General features: G+C 40.9%; 1 protein-coding gene across 13 annotated transcripts in view; it reads left to right on the forward strand.

Moving 5' to 3' along the window:
* ZNF217 (zinc finger protein 217) overlaps positions 1-19,628 on the forward strand; it is a 101,458-nt gene that overhangs the window by 8,295 nt on the left and 73,535 nt on the right. For 11 of the 13 annotated variants that reach the window (XR_012896514.1, XR_012896513.1, XR_012896515.1 and 8 more), the window contains 3 exons: positions 6,048-7,807; positions 14,128-14,253; positions 15,077-16,675. Coding sequence is in view for 10 of the 13 variants with exons in the window: in XM_075901181.1 (XP_075757296.1) it covers positions 6,406-7,807; positions 14,128-14,253; positions 15,077-16,675 (3,127 nt within the window). In the remaining 3 variants the exon portion in view is untranslated. The other 2 variants (XM_006129425.4, XM_025187905.2) reach the window with 2 other exon arrangements.

The raw sequence follows: 19,628 nt of genomic DNA on the forward strand, positions 1-19,628 counted from the left end.
TTCCATAGTGTTTAAGAGTGAGCACTCCTATCTTGGCTGAAAGAGAACATCTTTTGTTGTGATCTCTTATGCCAGAGGTGGGGAACTTCAGGCCCAAGGGCCAGAAGCAGCTCCTGGCTTGCCTGGATCTGGCCACTGAGGCTCAGCAGGCCCCTTTTTTTCCCGAGCATTGGCGAGCCTGTGCTGGTGCTCTAGCCCCTCTGCCGCCCCACCACAGGGCTGGAGAACACAGTCTACTAGCCTGGGCCCTCCTAGGTTCTGGTGTGCAAACAAAAAAAGTCACTGCTCCTTTAAATCAACATGGTCCCTGCTCTCTCCACCCATGCCAGATGTGGCAAGGAAAGAATGTCCTCCTTGACAGCTTTCTGTCCGAGGAAAAAACAGAAAATACCGGACATTTTATATGTCCGGTATTTTGGCTTTTTTACCAGACGGGCCACAAATACCAGACTGTCCAGGAGAGAACTGGACACCTGGCAGCCATAACCATCCCTGTCTCATGCAGCTGAATCATCCCTTCCTTCCCAAATACACTGTTTCCTCTTTAAATGCTGATTTTCTTTATCCTACAAACTGATCTGTAAAGAGCTCTTTATTTAAAATGACTCTTGGAGTTGAAAACTTAGACTATTTAAAAAGTGTCTTTTCTATGTAGGTGAGAAGAAAGTGTCAAAATTAAGTCATCACACAAAGATGGTGCAGAATGTGAGAGCAAGGCTGTTTTCCATAGAAAGGTTTCTCCCATTATAAGCCCAAACTTTTGTAATGCTAACATTTGAGTAAGATTCCACGTATTTTAACAAATATTCAAATGGAAAAGTGGGTTTTTCATTCTGCCAGGCCAGTTTTTAAATAGCTCTATATAAATGTACTAACTTGTGTCTTTTGAGTGCTGGTTTAAGCCATGCTGCTGTTGTCTAGTAGTTGACAACTACTTGCTTGGTTTATACCTTTGTCCTTGTTATAGTAAGTGTGTTCCATTCTAGAGATTTGTGCTGCTGCTGTTAATGTTTCCAAGCTGAAGAAAGATAACATTCTGTCCAAAATGCATGAAATCTTTTCTACTATTGTTTGGCATTAAGGAGACCACATTTGATTTCTGTTTTTCAGCTGACATGGCAGACTGGGTTTGCCATGAGGGCCTAAGTGTGAAAAGACAAAATTGGAATTTGTCAGATAAACATTTGATTAATGTTCTGTTTGACAGTGTGATCAGTTTCTCTGTAGATTGCTGAAATCTTGGCTGACTCCTTGGACTATAAATGAAATGCCTCTAAGCATTATTTAGTATGATATACATACAGTCCTATGCACAATGGATAGAAAAATGACTGAGACCTCTTGACACTACACCATTCAGATAATAGACCCTTTTTTCCTTGCCTATTTTGAGTTCCTTAATATTGGTTTTGGCGTATATTGGGGGATACTTTATAAACCTAATGATCCTTTAATCATAAAAACTTGTTGTAATGTGGCACAACTGGCTTTATAGCAACCATGTACAATTGCAGTAAACAATGTTTTCAGAGATACTATACAGTGTAGAGCCAGACTGAGTGTTGGCCTAGTCAGGTATATTCCATTGATTCAGCAGAATTGTATTTATGTATGGTTGGGCTGTCTTTTGGTCTGATAGTACCTAAAAATATATGTAACAAAGAAAAGTTTAAGGATGACTTTCATTGAAGAGAAGAGTCTTTTTGGTATGTATGAAGACAAGGTGGGTGAAGTACTACTTTGTATTGAACCATGATTGAGTTAATACAGATTTGTTCAGGTCTGAGAAACTTACTCAGGCCAAGTTTATATTAGACAGTGTTGTGGTTTGTGTTGTGAAAAATCAACACCCCTGAGCAATGTAATTATACCAACCTAACCCATTCAGTGTAGACAGCGCCATGTCAATAGGAGAGCTTGTCACATAGACCTAGCTACCACCTCTAAAAGGTGGATTAACTGTCAACAGGAGAAGCTCTCATTTGCTTAAGAAAAACAGCAGGCATGAATGCATCATGGCACTCCAGCAGCTAAATTCAAGTTGGAGAGATAGTTAAACAATTATGCTAAACTGATTTTAGGTGACCATTCAATTGACCCCTTAACACCTTGATGAGAGTATTTGGCTTTTAGAAATTATATCCATTAAACAACTAATTGTAATAGAGCATGGAGATGGAGTAAGGTGATAACAGTAGTTTATCTGTGGATTCATATTAGTAGCTAGCAACACAAATCACTGTTTTGGTAATGTTAAAACTATTGGTAGTCCTCTGAAGTGACTTTAGCAGGAATTTTGTTCAGTGCTGGCATTGTAGAGGACTTTCGAAGCTCTGTGTGAGGGGGGGCAGGTGGCTTTGTGAGAGCTGGCACATTCAGGGAGCTGGCTTCCCGCATGTACTGACTCCCACTCCTTCCCCCCCCCCCCCCCCGCAGCCTCTGCATGGGACAGAGGGTGCATGTAACATTGAGCCCAGGCTCATTGGTTAATCATGTAAATAGGTACACGCTACCATACCTAATAGTCATGCCTTCCTTTTCTTCAGCGAATTTCTCGTGCGTTATATTTATAACAGGAAACTTAAAGAACAATCTTCTATTCACTCTTCTCTGGGCTGGAGATGGAGGAGGAGAGAGAGCATGTGGCTAGGGAACTTGAAGCAGAAAGGAGTAACAAGTGAAATAAAATTGTTCTCGGTAGGTCATCTGTAAAGGAATCTTTGAGAATACATTATAAACTGCGTAACTTAAAGGAAATAGACTCTTTACTAGTCCTTCATGAATGCTTTGAATGTCTTTGGCTAATGCATTTTTATGCAGCAGCTTTTGTTGTAGCATCTAGGTAACAGTGAAAGCGCAATGGTCTCAGCCATTCATAACCATAACCCTAGAATGTTAATCACCATAGAGTCTTAGCATCACTATAAACCTGTGCCCGTTATATGTTTGCCTAACAGTGACATGAGCAAACATGTATTGTGCACTAACATTTTCTAAACTGATGCATTGAGGGACTTTTGAAATCAAGTTCAGTAGAAACATCCGTCAGGTGAGAATTATTTGCTTTTTGGACAGTATAACTGTTTTCACTGATCTTCCGAGAATCTTGCTTGGTGCATCTTACCCTCTCCTTCACCCATCCAACCCAGAAGCTATCAGTCTATCAAGCTTTTGAGTTCTGGCTGGCTCTTGAGAGACTTACCAGGGTTTACAAGCTAATGGGAGGGGATGTCAAGAAGCCCTGATTCCTCATGCTGTTCTCCTGCAGAGGCAGGAAAATAAGTATTAATCAGCTTTGAACTCCTGTTTCAAACTTGTAACTTTTCTCCCCCAGCTGTTAAAAGTAAGCTCTTCCATTTCCCCAATCCAGAGACATTTGCTGCTGTGAGACTACTGGGTAATTATCACTTCTCCGCAGCATCTTCGCAATAGTGAGGAACAGGAATCGGGAAGGGAACTTAACTATTTCCTTCTCTTAAGCAGTAGTCTAGACTGTCTCTGTCAATGTAACTTAAGTTGCTTAGGGGGTCTGAAAGCCACCCTTTGAGTGACACACAAGACAGCAACCTAAGTGCTAAGTAATTTGATGTTGATAGGAACGTGCTCTCCTGTCAGCAGAAAGCATCGTCACTAGATGGACTACAGTGGCACAGGTGCATCTGTGCAGCTCTGATGTAGCATGTCTTCTGTAGACTAGACATTAGTTGGCATTTTGACATTCCAGGTAAAAGTAACTCCAGTGCATATTTAAACTGCAGCTCATAGCTTTCCCCAGGAGCACCAGGTTTAAATTGACCTGATTCTTGACAGTTTAACTGCTTCCTGTAGGATTCTGAAGAGCTGCGCAATGAAACAGCATTTTTGGTCCTTGACTCGAAGTAGTTATCTTTGCTAGGGGAAAACACCTTTTTTGGGAAGGGGAAAAAACCATACGTGAGCTTGTAAGTGGTAAAATCCTACTGTGGGCAAGGCAGTTGGTAATTTTCATGTGTTTTCTAGGAGTTTATAGCAGTCTTGGGGGCAGGGGAGGGAGGAAGAGGGAGAATCTACAGTATACCATGCCCAGCGAACACATGTGAAAACTACAAACTGCCTTATCCATGGTAGGATTTTACTACTTGTGGGGTAACTTGTAGTAAATTCTCTTTTGGTGCTTTCACTGCTGGAGCCAGCCATTTGCAGTTTCTTGCTGAGGAATGGTTGGTTGTGCTGTTGGACTTCCATGATCAATGTTCTATCAATGTTGTCTTATTCTGAAAGTATGTACTTTTAAACAGACTCCATGTTTGTTCCTTATGAACTTATCAATTTACTTTGTTCAGTTTTGTAGTAAAGACATGTTTTCCTAACTGCCTTTCAGAGTAGGTCAGGTTTAACAAACTGGGTTTTTTTTCCTGCTAATCCATCCTCAAGTATTACTGTTTTTGCTGACCAGATTTAACAGTGATTAGTCTTATTTCCAATGGCATTGCCCAGTTGTAATTGCAGGATTAGCCTTATATTTGGAGTTGGCTATAATTTTGTTGTTTGAATCAAAATGGTCCCAAATCAACCTGTCAATGTGAAGACTACATGATTAAAGGGGGGCAAGGGCACGTGTGTGTGTGTGTGTGTGTGTGTGTGTGGTTGACAGCTTAACTGATACACCTGGTTAATCTTGTTGACTACACATGCACTCTTGCCCCCCACCCTCTGTATCCCAGACAGCAAAGGAAGGGGGGAGGCAGGAGCTTTCCTAGGCCAGCTCTAAGTACCAGATCCTGTAGAGCTGCGCCTGCCCACCAGGCTGCTGCTTCTGATAGAGACAGCAGCCTGGAGGGTGCAGGGCGGGGAACAGGCAGGAGTTGATAGAGGTGGGGAGCTGGCTTTTAAGCCAGGTCTCTGCACCTCCCCTTGCTGCCTCCCACTGAGGCAGCAAGGGTGGGGAGGAGACAATGCTCGAGGGGCCGTGGGCTTAAAAAGCTGGCTCCCCAACTGATCAATGGCTCCACCTGTTCCCCCTCATGTATGCTGCTGCCTCTAGAAGAGGCTGGGGGGTGGGGGGAGGACAGGGGAGGTTGCTGTGGCGCAGCCTCTGTTCACTGCAGGCCCAGGTTTGCTGCAGACAGAGGTGGCTCCATGGGATGCTGGCACAGTCTCTGTCAGCAGGGAGCTCGAGTCCCCCACGGACAGGGGCTGCTGCCCCACACTACTGCCTCTGATACAGAGCAACAGTGCAGGATGGTAGGGGCTCCCCAGTAGCAGGGCCAGAGTGCACTGGCTGCCAATCCTGACCCTGGGGACTATCAAATAACTGTTAAAATTGGATGAGTTTGCACAACTATTCAGATCCACATTATCTAACATCCCTAGTGTTGACATGAGTAATAAGTAAATTAGATGGACAGTATCTTCAGTGCCGACCAGAGCAGTCTCTGCCCGTGGTGGGCCTTGTCTAGCCTTCCTGCCACAGATTATGCCCTATGTCTCCTAGCCTGCTCCTGGGGAGCCAGCAGCGAAGCCTCCCATCCAGGAGCGGGGCTGGTGGCCCCACTCCTGGGGAGACTTGGTTACAGGCTAAGCAACATGAGGACGAAAACCAAGATTCTACTACAGTATCTCTCTAAAAGACAGTTTTTAAAGCATCAGTGTATAATTAGCTAAGCCTGTTGTATCACTTAAATCATTAATATATGCACTGAAATATTGATTGAACAGATTTATAATTGGAAATCTGGGTCGTGGTGAGTTTTTAATGTAGATGGGTAAATGTTTATGTAACAAGTTAGTATAGGAATTATATTTTTTTTAAAAAAAGTTAGTGTTCAAGATTTATCCTGCTTATTCCTAGTAGGTCAGGGAAGAGATGTAATCAGATAATTCTCTCTCCTTTTACGGCATATTGTAAACCTACCTTTTATTTGAATGAGTACTAAAGGCTGCTGCAATATACAATTTACTTGTGTATTTGAGAGGGAGTGTTTTATTGTCTCTCAAAAAAAAATCTTACTGATTTCATTTTTTTGATTGGTTAATTTTAAAAGCTAGCTGTGGTTCTGTTTCTATAGGTGCCGGAGTTCTATGTTCTACTGAGCCTCTTCTTGACTCTATCCTGCCCAAGAGAAGTACTTGAAATATTACAAAGGGAGAAATAAGTGCAACTGATGACTTCTACAGACTCTCCTTAATGAACTTAAAACAGTAGAAAAAGTAGTTTAAGGAATTCAATTATTTCACTGAACAAGCCAATGGGTATACTTTTAATGGTATATGAATATAAATAACAATCAAACTCCTTCCACATTTGTGGCAAGAATTTCCATTCAATAATTTTCTAGCCTAGCATATTTTCATGCGCATGTGAGGAGAACCTTTCAAGTGTCCTTACGCATTAAAATACATGCTAGGGGACAAAACCTAGAAAATATGCCGACTCAACCCCTTCTAGTATATATGGATGGACCGGATGGGATAGCCAGTACTGTTGGTGCGCAGATGGAGAATAATGATGCCTCAATGCCAATAAAAGGGACCAACACAATTTCTTACAAAACTGTGCAAGAAAAGTTTTTGGTGCAAGTAGAGGGTTGTATTCCTTTGGATTGCATGTTTTGTGATCAGACTTTTAAACATCCTGAAGAGCTTGGTAAGCATGTCTTAACTCAACATAGACCCACACTTTGTGAACCAGCAGTTCTGCGTGTTGAAGCAGAGTATCTTAGTCCCCTCGATAAATGTCAAGTGAGAACAGACTTGCCATCACCAGACAACAATGAAAAGGACAATGAAGAATTTAGCTGTGAAGTTTGTGGACAAACATTTGATGAAGCTTTTGATGTTGAGACTCACATGAAAAAGCATAAAGACTCTTTCACATACTGGTGTAATGTATGTGGAAGAAGATTTAAAGAACCTTGGTTCCTCAAAAACCACATGAGAACACATACTGGTAAACCTGGCTCAAGAAATAAGCTTCAACAAGGTTCTGAAAGCCCAGTAACAATAAATGAGGTGGTACAGGAACAAGTAACTGAAAATGTAACATCACCTTACAAAATCTGCATGGTTTGTGGCTTCCTATTTCTCAATAAAGAGAGCCTAATTGAACACAGTAAAGTGCACACCAAAGAGTCCGTGCCCAATGGTGATAGCCAAGAACTCTCCGATAAAGATCATGGAGGAGGAGCTCAAAGAGAGGAGTTTCTGCAGTTTTTGAACTTAAGACCAAATGTGACTGCAGAAAAGAGTAAATTGGAAAAACCTGTGAAATGGATAGCTGAACTGGATCCATTCAATACGTATCAAGCATGGCAGCTTGCTACCAAAGGTAAGGTTGCTGTTGGCCATGGACAGATAAAAGAACCAGGGCAAGAAGGAAGTACAGACAATGATGATTCATCATCTGATAAAGAAGAACTTGGTGAAATTTGGAATAAAGGTAGCCAGGTTAATCAGATTGAAAGTAGTGGGAAGTCAAAGGTAAATAAAAGCAGTAGTTGTCAGGGAAATGGTACTCTGTCCCAAGACAAACTGAAACACCCCAACAGTGAAGTACCTTCTATGGAGATGGATCCCAAACTGTCACAAAACAAAGAGAAACCAACACATTGCTCCGAGTGTGGCAAAGCCTTTAAAACCTACCACCAGTTAGTTCTCCATTCAAGAGTGCATAAAAGAGACAGAAGAACTGATTCAGAGACTTCAGCCACTTCTAGAACATGCTGTGCAGACTTGATTGTAACCCCACATGAAAATGGAGTACTGGAGCGAACGGAGGGAGGTTCTGAAGATGGATCTGAAGATGGGCTACCAGAGACGCTTCATTTAGGTAAGAAGTATGTCTGAACATTTTCAGCTAAAATAGCACAGAACTTCACTTTTTTCTTGCTTGAAGCAAGGAATTGATTAAATCATCTTTCTAATGGTCTGTAAATTCTAACCAAATACAAGATCAGGAAATGCAACCCCTTTATAACTTATTTATAAAAATATTTGATGTCCTTATATTTTGTGCCCTGGGATTTAAAAAATGGCAACAGATTAATTTACCTAACTGAATAGCAAGTGCAGGCAATGGTTGGAGGGGGAATGATTAAATAGCCAGAAAAAAGTAGACTGCTAAATAGTTGATTGCCATGGAAAAATTATAAAAAGTAAGTTGTCACTTAGGCTTAAAATGAAGAATTGCAGTGTAATGTTCATGCGTAAATTAACTCCCCCTGAAAGGAACCTAACTAGGAAGAGAATTTTTTTGCTGTGATTCTCCTTATCCCCATTTCCACGAATCCTTAATTTCACTGAAACTGTTTAGCAGCTGCAGTCCAAATACAGTGACTTCTTTTGAAAAATCCTAGAAATGTAGAGATGGAAGTGACCTCAAGAGGTCATCTAGACCATCCCCTGAGATGTATTTGCCTAGATAGTTTTTAAGAATATGCAATGATGGTAGAATCCCAATCTTCCTTACACTTAATCCAGTGTTTTTCTACAGTTAGAATGTCTTGTTCAGTAGCAAGCCTTAACCAGCCTGTTTACAGATGAAGCCAATTACTACTTGTCCTGCCTTAAGTGTACAAGGAGAACAGTTGATCGCTATCCTGGTTATAACAGTTGTTAGCATCCTTGAAAACAATTATCAGCTTCCCAGCTCTCTCAATCGTCTCTTGTCAAGACTAATTCTACCAGCTTCTTTAATCTTTCCTCATAGGTCAGTTCTCTAAACTTCTCATTTTTGTTGCTGTTAGTTGTACTCTTGTCTCAGATTTCTTCACAATTTTTAATGTGATTCCCAGAAATGAACAGAGGATTTCAGCTGAGGCCTCACTTATACTGAGTTGAGAGAGACCATTCTCTCATGTACTTACATACAACATTCCTGGTAATATATGCTCCCAGAATATTAGTTTTTTTTACAACTACATCACATCTGTAATCCCCAGGTTATCTTCGGTGATATTACAGCTACTAGGAGCTACTTAAACCTTATTTTGTAGTTTTGTGTTAGATTTTTTCCCCCTTCCCCCAAGTGTAGTACTTTGTATTTCTCTTTGCTGAATTTTGTCTTGTTGATTTCAGACCACTTCTCCAATGTGTGAAAACTAATCTGAATTCTAATCATCCCACAAAATGCTTGCAACCTCTCCTGTCCTGGTATCTTTCTCAAATGTTAAGCATTCTCTCTACCCCATTATCTAAGTACCTTAATGAAAATATTGAATAATGCTGGGTTTAAGACCTTGTTGGACCCTACTTAATACATTTCCCTTGTTTGACAGTAAACCATTGACAGCTATTATTTACACGTGCCTTTCACCCATTTTACAGTAATTTTATCTATACCACATTTACCTTGTTTGCCTCTACAACTTCCCTAATCTTCTAGGCAAGTAACTAGGGATGTTCGATATTGGTTAATTGAATAGTTGAGGAACCACATTAATTTCTATTGGTTACTTGACTATTCTATAGTCCCTGGAGGTGGGGCTGGTAGCCAGTGTGCTCTGGCCCCATTGCTGGGGGGGCCCCATTCCTGGGAAGCCCCCTGCCAGCCTGCCCTACTGCCTCTGAATCAGAGGCATTAGTGCATGATGCTAGGCGGGAGCCGGTTCGTGAGAGGAGCCAGTTTAAAAACCAGCTCCCAGCACTTCTGCCTCGGATACAGAAGCAGCAGCGCAGGATGGCAGCAGCCCCCTGTTCACAGGGAATCCCACCTCCCATGGAGCAACCTCTTTATGTGGGGGAGGAGGTCCCCAGCTGCCCACAGCAGGCCCCCATATTGCTGTCTTTTGAGGCAGCAGCATGGTAGGGTGGGGGGGCAGGCAGAACTGTGGAGCTGGTGTTAGAAGGAAATGCTGCGGGGGGGGAAAGGTGAGTAGTTGAGAAGATGAATGGATAAGCCTAGGTTTATCAGTTAATCATGTACTCAACTTACTTGTTTATATCCCTACTAGTAACCTATTGAAGGATGACACTAGATGGGTTTGGCGTTTTGTTCTTGACGTTCATGGTTTTCCATTCTTTAAAGTATTTTCCCTTAGGTACTTACTACAGTAAACTTCCGATAATCCGGCACCTTTAGGACCCAGGGGGTGCCAGATTATCAGATATGCCGGACTATCAGAAGGGGGGGCTATGATGGGTCTGGGGTGGGGGGGGGATGCCACCCCAGACTCCTCATAGCCCCCCCTTCTGATAGTCTGGCTCTGCCCCAGGTGTCCCTGATTCAGCCACTGCTGAAACTGACCAGCAGTGGCTGAATCGGGGACGCCTGCAGCAGAGCAGCTAGAGTGCTGCAGGGTTAGTCTGGTAGCGCTGACCCTTGGTGCGGCGAGACCAACCAGGCAGCACCCCAGCTGCTTTGCCCCAGGTGTCCCCAAGTCAGCCGCTGCTGAAACTGATCAGCGGCTGACTCCAAGAAGCACGAGACAGAGCTGCTCTGCCCCGGGCTTCCTGGAGTCAGCCACTGGTCAGTTTCAGCAGCGGCTGAATCGGGGACAGTTGGGGTGCTGCCGGGTTGGTCCCGCAGCCCCAAGGGGCAGCGCTATGGTACCTACCTGTCAGCGCCCCAGCTGCTCTGCCCCCGGCTTCCTGGATTCAGCTGCTGGTCAGTTTTAGCAGCGGCTGAATCCGGGAAGCTGGGGGCAGAGCAGCTCCAATGGTCCGGCTGCCTGGAGCACTTCCGGGTTCCTGATCGTGCCAGACCATCAGGAGTGCCCGACCATCGGAGTTTTACTGTAATTGATTTATTTTGTTTAATTAGTTCCAGTATCTTTTCTGGTTTTGAAAGCAGGCTTGACTGGGCTCTGTTACTCACTTTAAAGATAGGTGCTATGTTTACCATTCTTCAGTCCTATAGGATATCACCTGTGTTTAGGGATGTTAAATTGCAGGTAACTGATCGTTAGTCAATGCATTTTGCATCGTCTATTCAACTAGTCGATAGGGCTTCTCCACCTTTCAAGCATACGAACAGTCCTAGGGCTGTTGCTACTGTTTAAAGGTGAAAGTGCCACGTGGCACTGAGCTCCATGTAGCACTGCTGCTTTGAAATGCTGCTGTGAGAGCTGGGAGTCAGGCTCCTTGTGGCATTTCAAAGTGGGATTCCCCACTGACCCCAGGCTCCATGTGGTGCTGCTGCTTTGAAATGATGGGAGGAGCCAGATGCTGGGCTTCCATGGTGGCATTTCAAAGCAGCAGCGCCACATGGAGCCCCCCCTGCTGCCTCTTGTTGATAGAGGCAGCAAAGGGGACTGGAAGCAACTAGTCGACAAGCTTGTTGACAACCGATAAACATTGACTAGTCAACTAGTCCTTCACATCCCTAAATGTCCTCTGTGAGTTCTTAAAGTAACTGGTAATGGTAGCAGGATTCCTTCAGGTAGCTACTGACATACTCAAAGGTATATTTAATTAGGCTTCTCAGCTGGAATGCATTTAAGGCAGTATTCTTTAACCTGTTGCTTGCTCTTGTTTTGTGTGTAGTATTTCTTATTGCTTGTCATGTCTCTTGGTAGGTGTAACTTACATTGTGTCTTGATCTTTCTGATTGTATCCGTAAGTGCTTCTATTATTCTTTTGTACGCATCCTTAACAATTGGCTTTGGATTTTTTTTAAAGCTCCTATTGCACTCTTATTGGCCTCTTTCCTTCATAGTGGGATAATTTGCTTTGGTGTGTGTCTTCGAAAGCTAGATTTCCCCCTTAGATTTTCTTCCAATGGGACCTTATAAACCAGTTTTCTGGGCTTGATAGTTGTGTTTAAATGCTTTGTCCTTATTTTGGTGTTCTCACCTCTTCCTTTCCTTAGAATTCATCATTTCATAATCACTTTCACTCAAATTGCATTCTACCTTTCAACTTTATAGTAGTACTTCCTTGCTAGTCAGCATTGTCTACTTAATATTTACTACTTCCATCTTTTAAGATCATACTGGGCATTTTGTGTTTAGACCTATTGCTTTTCCAACTCATTTCTGGGAAGTAGGTCTTCCCTTACTATCCCTTTGTTTTTTGGATGTTTGTTCTAAGAAATATCTCCTCCTCCTCCTACTACTACTGATTTAGTGGTCTATACTAGACTCTGTCCATGACATAGCTCCTCTGATTTGTTTTTTTGTTCTTCTTTGTCGTCTTCAGTTTCAAATGAACTCCTGGTCACCTTCCAAATCTCCAAAAGAGTGTGCTTCTAATGTGCAACACCTTCCTATTTCCACTGCTGCCTCTTCCTCAATAACCAATGCTTCTGTCAATGTTAGATTTTTCACTCAGTCTCTGATGCCAATTAAATTATCTTATGGATTAATATATTTCAAGTTTTTCCTGCTTTCTTCCCCTCCCTGCATATGGCCTTGCATAAGCTGAAATAATATTATAAAATTAAAGTTACTCTTCAGCTACTATCTTTTATTGTGGAAGCAGGCAGAACAGTCTAGTGTTTAGTATCTGCAGATATTAGAACTTTGCAAACTGAAGAATTAAGTCTAAACTCATCGGTCTTGTATGTAGTGTATTTCCTTGAATGAAGTGAAGTTAGAGAAATTCAATATTAGGGAACAACTGCCTTAAATTACCAGAAAGAGAAAAGGTTGGCATGAACCTTGACTGTTCAACAGGTATGCTGAAATACAATATTTGGAAGAAAACTCATAATACAGTTTTCTTGGCAAGAGCAGTCAGGATCAAACCATTACTGCTGTGATTTAAAGTTGTTAATCGTTCGTGCAAGAATCAGAATGAACAATTATAGGGGACTAGGCTTCCAAAAAAAACAAACAAACAAAAAGAAGCAAGATGGCATTTTAACTGGTTGGAGTTTCTAACAGACCTTGCACCTTCGTCTTACATGTGACACACTTTCCGTGTATGCATTTAAAGAGAGGATACTTGCATAACCTAAAGACACAATGTACAGAATGTCCTGGCACATGATTGCATTTTTCCAATTTTAGCTACGTACAATTCTTAATTTGGCCGCTATGATACTGATTGAATTAAGAAATGCTAAATGTACTACTTGTTGATTCTTCTCAGTTGCTTTTATCTCCCTGAATTAAATTTATCATGAGATCCTGAATCATAGTTACAATGCATATGTTTTAGAAGAAATCTTTTTGCTGGCAGTTTCAAAAATACGCTTATTCAAACGTATTGTTTTTTAAACTTATTCATTTATTATTATTTTCCAGCAGAACAAGTTTGAGCCATTTTTAAGCCACTGAGGAAAGATAGGTGACTAACCATGTAAAAAAACGAATGGACTTTAAAACAAATACATTAAATACAAAATCCTTTCTAGTCCAATTTGACTCGAACTGTTACTTAAGTTATCTTGGTCTCCTCCACAGTATTCCTAGGGCAGCCTGTTTGAAAAACTTTTTGTTCACTTTGACTTTCCTGAATAAAACTTCCCCTTTACCTTTTTAGACATTATACTGCACTTGCTACCCTCTAGTGGTAACTGCTAGTGCTTACGGTTAGGGACCCATGCTTCTCTAACTAGGAACTTGAAAAAATATTTAATTATGTGAAACACTAGTAGTGTCACTTCCTTACCTTGCCATGTTTGACAGATCTCAGCTTCAATATTAATAGTTCTCATGGACAAAACCTAGGGCCATTTTATAAAGGTCTGTTGAGATTAAAATGGTTTCTCACAGGTAGGATATTCCACTGATTAGTACTAATTTTTGCAGTAGTGTACTTTAAGCCTGTATCAGATCTCTTCTAGTTTAAATTCCTATCTTAAAGAAAACATTTGGTCTGCTTGTGTCCCATAAAGGATTTATAAAATACATCAAACAGAATGGAGAGAGGCTTAAGTGGCTAAAGTTAATGAAGTGTATTTGTTAAAGTCCTAAGGGTCTAGCTTTGATTTTGTTTCAATCCCAATGAACCCTTCATCAGTAACAAGCCACAATACTATTTGATATACATAGTAGTCTCTTAAAACCCTCTTCCCAGCAGGAGTGGGTAGCAATGTAGATCAGAGGGGTTTTTGTAGATCTATATTGAGTTAGTATCCCTTAATTAAATTGGGAGAAGGTGATCTGTAGCAGACACTTACACTTTTAAAGTTGACACCCGTGCAGCCAAAAAGCGCTTTTATTCCTCATAATATAGGTTTGCATGTTTTGTTTTTTTCTTACAAAGATAAAAATGAAGATGGCTTGGAAAGAGCAAAAGTTAAAAACCTTGGGGCCTCCAGAGAATGCAGCTATTGTGGAAAATATTTCCGCTCAAATTATTACCTCAATATTCATCTCCGAACTCATACAGGTAAAGGATTTCATTGTTTCAGAAGATTGGTTTAATCCAGATTAGTGGGAATTTTAGATTCTTGTTAAAAACAAATTAAAATGGTCTACAAAACTGCTGAAATTAAAATCTAAAATATCCAGTGTTGTAACTGAACTGCAAAGAAAATATAAGGTGTTTTAATTTCAACTCTAATTTACAGTATACTTAATATTACACTAGACTTATGTTTCTGCTACATTTTGATTTGTGACTGTTGTATCCTACCTTTCACCTTTGCTTAACCCTACCTGATTATCACAGGGCGTTTGAAAAAAAAAACAGAATAGGTCTCCCAAGTGTGTGTGCCATTGCTGCAGTATCAGACTTGTCCCTGTTTTCTATACCTTGTGCAATCTCCCTCCAAAGAAACTGTCAGTGTATTTAAATGACCCCCGTGTCCTTCCCTCTCCCTCCAATGACTGTTTATAGATGTGACAAATTGATCCACCAAGGTCCTCCTAATTCTACCTACTTCCTTTATCTGTGCTCAATAGTTTGCAAACTACCATCCTTACACCTTCTGAACATGTAGGGAAAAACTCTTATCCTACCAAGATGATGTTACTGTAGCAACCACCACACATACTTGCATACACATACAAAAAACCCACTATAGTTCTTAGGGCACATGGATCAACTTGGGGCCTGCATGAGAAGTGTGTATATGGAGTAGGGGAAGGAGAAGAGAATACCACTTATTATTATCTTAGTCTTGTGAATTTTAAAAACCACGGAATCATTTAATTCTGTTGAAGACTTTAAATCAATGTGTCAAATTTATTCTCTGATTAAACTGTTTCAGGTGAAAAACCATACAAATGTGAATTTTGTGAATATGCAGCAGCACAGAAAACATCATTGAGGTATCATTTAGAAAGGCATCACAAGGAGAAGCAGGCTGATATCACAACAGATGTGAAAAGTGACAGCAAAATTTTGTTACAAAGTCAGGAGACAGACCTCCTGCCAGTAGCTGTTGGTGCTCAAGAAATCAAAAACTTCAGAAGGTTTATTGATGGTGCCAAAGATGAAAAGGGCTGCCCACCTGCAAAGCAACAAAAAGAGATATTTTCTTCCTTTCAGAGCATATTGGCTGGGCAAGTCCTCTTGACCACGAAAAATGATATTCAGGACACAAAGAAGGATGAAGTTTGTAATGGCTCAAATCAGATGAATCCGAACTCAGATGCCCCTTACCTGTCAAAGCTAAAAGCAGAGGAAGAAGCAGTGGAATCTCAGGCAAATGATCCTACTGATCAAAAAAAGAAAGGTGCATCAGTGAAAGTGGAAGGAGATGATACCGAGTTCACTGGTGCCTTAAAGGATATAAATAATGTGGAAGAAATGAGAGAGAGCACTGAAAAATGCAAACACAAACATTTAGTTGTTTCAGAAGAAAAGCCCTTAAATTTATCTACTGGGACGGTGCAAGAATGTTCAGTGATCTCAGCTACTAGAGGCTTGTTAGCACCTAGCACCTGCCCATTTTGTACTTATAGAACATTTTATCCAGAAGTCTTAATGATACACCAGAGGCTGATGCATAAATATAATACTGATACTGTTAACAAAAATGGTTATAGAAACAAGGCTTTGGCTAAGGCCAGGCGTACTGGATGCCCACCAGCTCTTCTTGGTAAAGATGTGCTTCCCCTGTCTCTTAACCCTAATAAAAGCAAGGCTTCCCTGTCTACACAACAGAAACAGCTTCATACAGAGAAGACTAAACATTGTCCCCCTCTACAGAGCAAAGTCTCTGTTTTTTCAATGGTAGAGTCCAGCAGTTCAGCACTAAGTAACCTGAAGTCTTACAAACCACAAAACATTGGAGCGCAGGCAAATAGTTGTCGGCAGCCACAGCAAGATACACATTCAAATCCTAATATTTCTTCAGTAATGGATAGAGTAAAAAGAGCTGAACCAAAAGCAAAAACTCTAAATATATCAGCTTCTCAATATGGCATAGTCAGTAGTAACGTCAATAATTCCTATGATTCTCCCCTTAATGAAGCTGCCTGGTTCAGTAATCGAGGAAGAGAATATCTCTGCAATAGATCTGTGGGTCACACAAACTTAGAATTTGGTGAACCATCTTCTAAAAGAATGAAACCTAATCTGTTAACCCTTGAATACGTGGACTCTGCAAGGGTTAATTACAGAAGGTATGACATGAGCCGACCTCGTGTTGCAAACAGATATGCAAACCTGTTACCTCAGGAATGTTCACATGCCAAACCTGCATCCTATGTTTTGCCAACCAAAAAAGGGCTTCTGAATTCAGATGAAGTTGATTCTCGTAACGTACTGACTATTCTGAAAACGTATGAGCCGTATAGCCCTGGACCAATTTATGGTTCTTTTGGACCTAACAATGGCCAAGCAACCAGCTCTTCAATAGAAGGTACTGTATTTTCATTATTTATACACCACTATAACTTCTAAAATTTAACATTTTTGCTCCTAATTCGAAGGGAAATTATTCAAATCAGTATTTAAATGCACAAAACTATTTCAGCTCCAGTAGATTACTAGTCATGCAAACTGGTTTGTTAGCCTTTTATTACAGTATTCAATGACATATCGTGAATTTATGGTCACAGCAGGGATTCAGATTTTCAGTTCAATCAGTGTAGCTTCTTGTTGCTTCATGTACGTAGTAAAAAACTTCTAATGTAGGAAGCTGAAGTTTTCTAAAATGTTAAGTGTTAATGTGATTCTGACGTCAAATATGTACTACTGTTAATACTCCCAGTGTACATTGCCATGGGCTAGCGCAGGGGTGGCCAACCAGTTAGACACTAAGAGCCAAAAGAGCTGTGGAGAGTAGTGCAAAGAGCCCTCCCCCAGAGCCAGGCACCCCCAGGTTCCTCCCATTCTAACCCAATTCCTGGGTCCCACTGGAGCTGCCACAGCCACGCACTTCTCCCTCTAGGCACTAGGGCACGGGCACAAAGTGGGCATGTGGCTCCAAATGAGCTGTAACCCTGCGAGCCACGTTTCTGTGAGCAAAGAGCTTCATGCGGGTCAAGAGCCACAGGTTGGCCACCCCTGCATGGGTTTGTATTTCTAGTATAGAAGCTGAAAGACTTAGTTGGAAATGGGCTGTCTGTTTAATATTTAAATCGAAAAGTCTCATCACTAATCTACAGTAAAATGTTAATACTATTGGAACTTCATTTGGTATCTTATATCACTCTTAGCTAAAATGTTTAAAACCAGGCATCTAAATGCATGAATCCATTTTTAAGCATCTGCCTGATTTTGTAAAATGCTGAACATCTGAGAGCTTCCTCTAAGGTCAATGTGACTTAAAACATTCAATTTAATTTGGGGGGAGGGGGCGGGAAGGGAGGGAGGAAGGGTGAGAACTTTGATCTTGGTATTTCTGTCTTCACTTTTTTTTTGTATTCTTGTATTCCAGTCTAACATAAGCATTTTAACTTTAGTGCCTTACTCTGTAGAATTCAGTGGCTTGATATTTATAGTCTAAGGTAGTTTGAAAGATGCATCTTTGCTGCTTTTGTATGCCAATTACTTTTTACTAAAGCTATCTTAAAATGTTGTACACATCAAAAGAATTTCATAACTTTAACTATGCCCCATAAGTTAGCCACTATGCTCTGTGTTGAAGCATTCGGGCTAAGATTTGTCATCAACTTGTTCTTTGTGGAAATAAGATAATATATTTATAGTGGTTGGTAATCACTTGTGCTAAATTAGTTTGAGCTATAGGACATGTGGTGATGGCAAACAGATTAGACCTGCATATGGGAGTTGAAAGGGTGTTGGTGAGCATGTTTTGGGTGGAGATGTGTAAACCTAATCTCCACTAGTGGAAATATGGGACAGCTTTATTTCTTACCTGATGAATGAGGTGGAATGCAGTAGCTGATTGATTTCTGAGAGTTTGAAATTAAATTTGTGGTTTCTAGTTACATGGGCTATGTCCTCGGCCATTTGTATGATACAGCAGCACAGCTAAAGTGTTTGTGATATAGTGTAGACATGCCCAGGCATAAAGGGGTTTTTCCATCAACATAGTTAATCCATATCCTTGAAGTAGTAGCCAGGTTGACACAGGGATTTTTCGATTACGTTGACCTGACTCTGGTGTACAGGGCATGAAGTTTTTCACAGCCCTGAACAATATAGCTAAGTTAACCTGATTTTTTTAGGCATAGCCTGGACCTCAAATGCATTAATATTGGCTGCTAAGGTATGTCATTTGCTTTGGAGATGTATGAAATACAGTGAATTGAGTACGAGTTGTCTCTGGGTTGGATGGATATATGTTATATAAATAAAAATAAAGGAAATTAAAGGGAAATAAGTCTCTTTTTGAAAAGAGAAATATTGAAATATAAGTAACCTGACTTAGCAGAAGCTATTGATAAAATCTTAATTTTAACTACTAAAGCTTTTTAATGTGGGAGTTTACTTTTAGAAAGCGATTAAACCTTAATTTGATGTAGGTATTGTGCTACCATTATGTATATTCAGTAAAGCACAAGAAAGGATTGGCTGCAGTGCTAGAGCCTGTGAGGTCTTCAACCACAAGGCTGATAGCTAGATACACATCTATTGACTAGCCAAATTTATATACTTAGAAATGGTTTTAGCCTTTCATATTTTGGTTACATTGCTAATTGTGAGTAACGTGCAATTTACATGCTCAGAAAATGGTCTGTCCTTCAATCCACAACAGCCATTATTGGCTGAGCAAAGCATGCAATAGTCAGTCCCAAAACTTCAAGCAATGTTCTAGGCATTGAGTAGAACCCTATTGCTTTTGGTAAAACACATGGAGCCCCTATCTCGATAGATCCCTTCCCACCCCCACCCCTGCCTCTCCCACCAACTTTTGTCACCTTGGTAAATGTCAGTAGCAGCAAGCAATTAACATAACACTGTCACCCATCTCAAGCCTACCTATCCTCTCAGGCTACATCTAGACTACAGGCTTCTTTCGGGAGAAGTTTTATTGGAGGAGATCTTCCGAAAGAGCGCATCCACACTGCAGAAGTGTATTGAAAAAGTGATTTACTTTTTCAGAAGAGAGCATCCAGACTGAATGGATACTCTCTCGCATGTAAGCTGTGATTGCTATGGGCAGAATGGCCACCAGGGCACCTGTGCCTTTTCCTCTTTCTCCTTCTTCCAAAAGAACTCCCTCTTCCCTGTCTATACACGCCTTTTTGTGAAAGAGCTCTTTCGCAAAAAGGCTTTTTCCTCGTAGAATGAGGATTAGCAATGCTGGAAAAAACCCTCTGCAATTGCGTTCTTCTGCAAGAAAATCGAAAACAGTGGAAGAAGAACATACCCTCAGAAACTAAGTTCTGTATTCTGTCTGAGAA

The sequence above is a fragment of the Pelodiscus sinensis genome, chromosome 18 (assembly GCF_049634645.1).
Source record: "Pelodiscus sinensis isolate JC-2024 chromosome 18, ASM4963464v1, whole genome shotgun sequence".
Classification (NCBI taxonomy): domain Eukaryota; kingdom Metazoa; phylum Chordata; order Testudines; family Trionychidae; genus Pelodiscus; species Pelodiscus sinensis.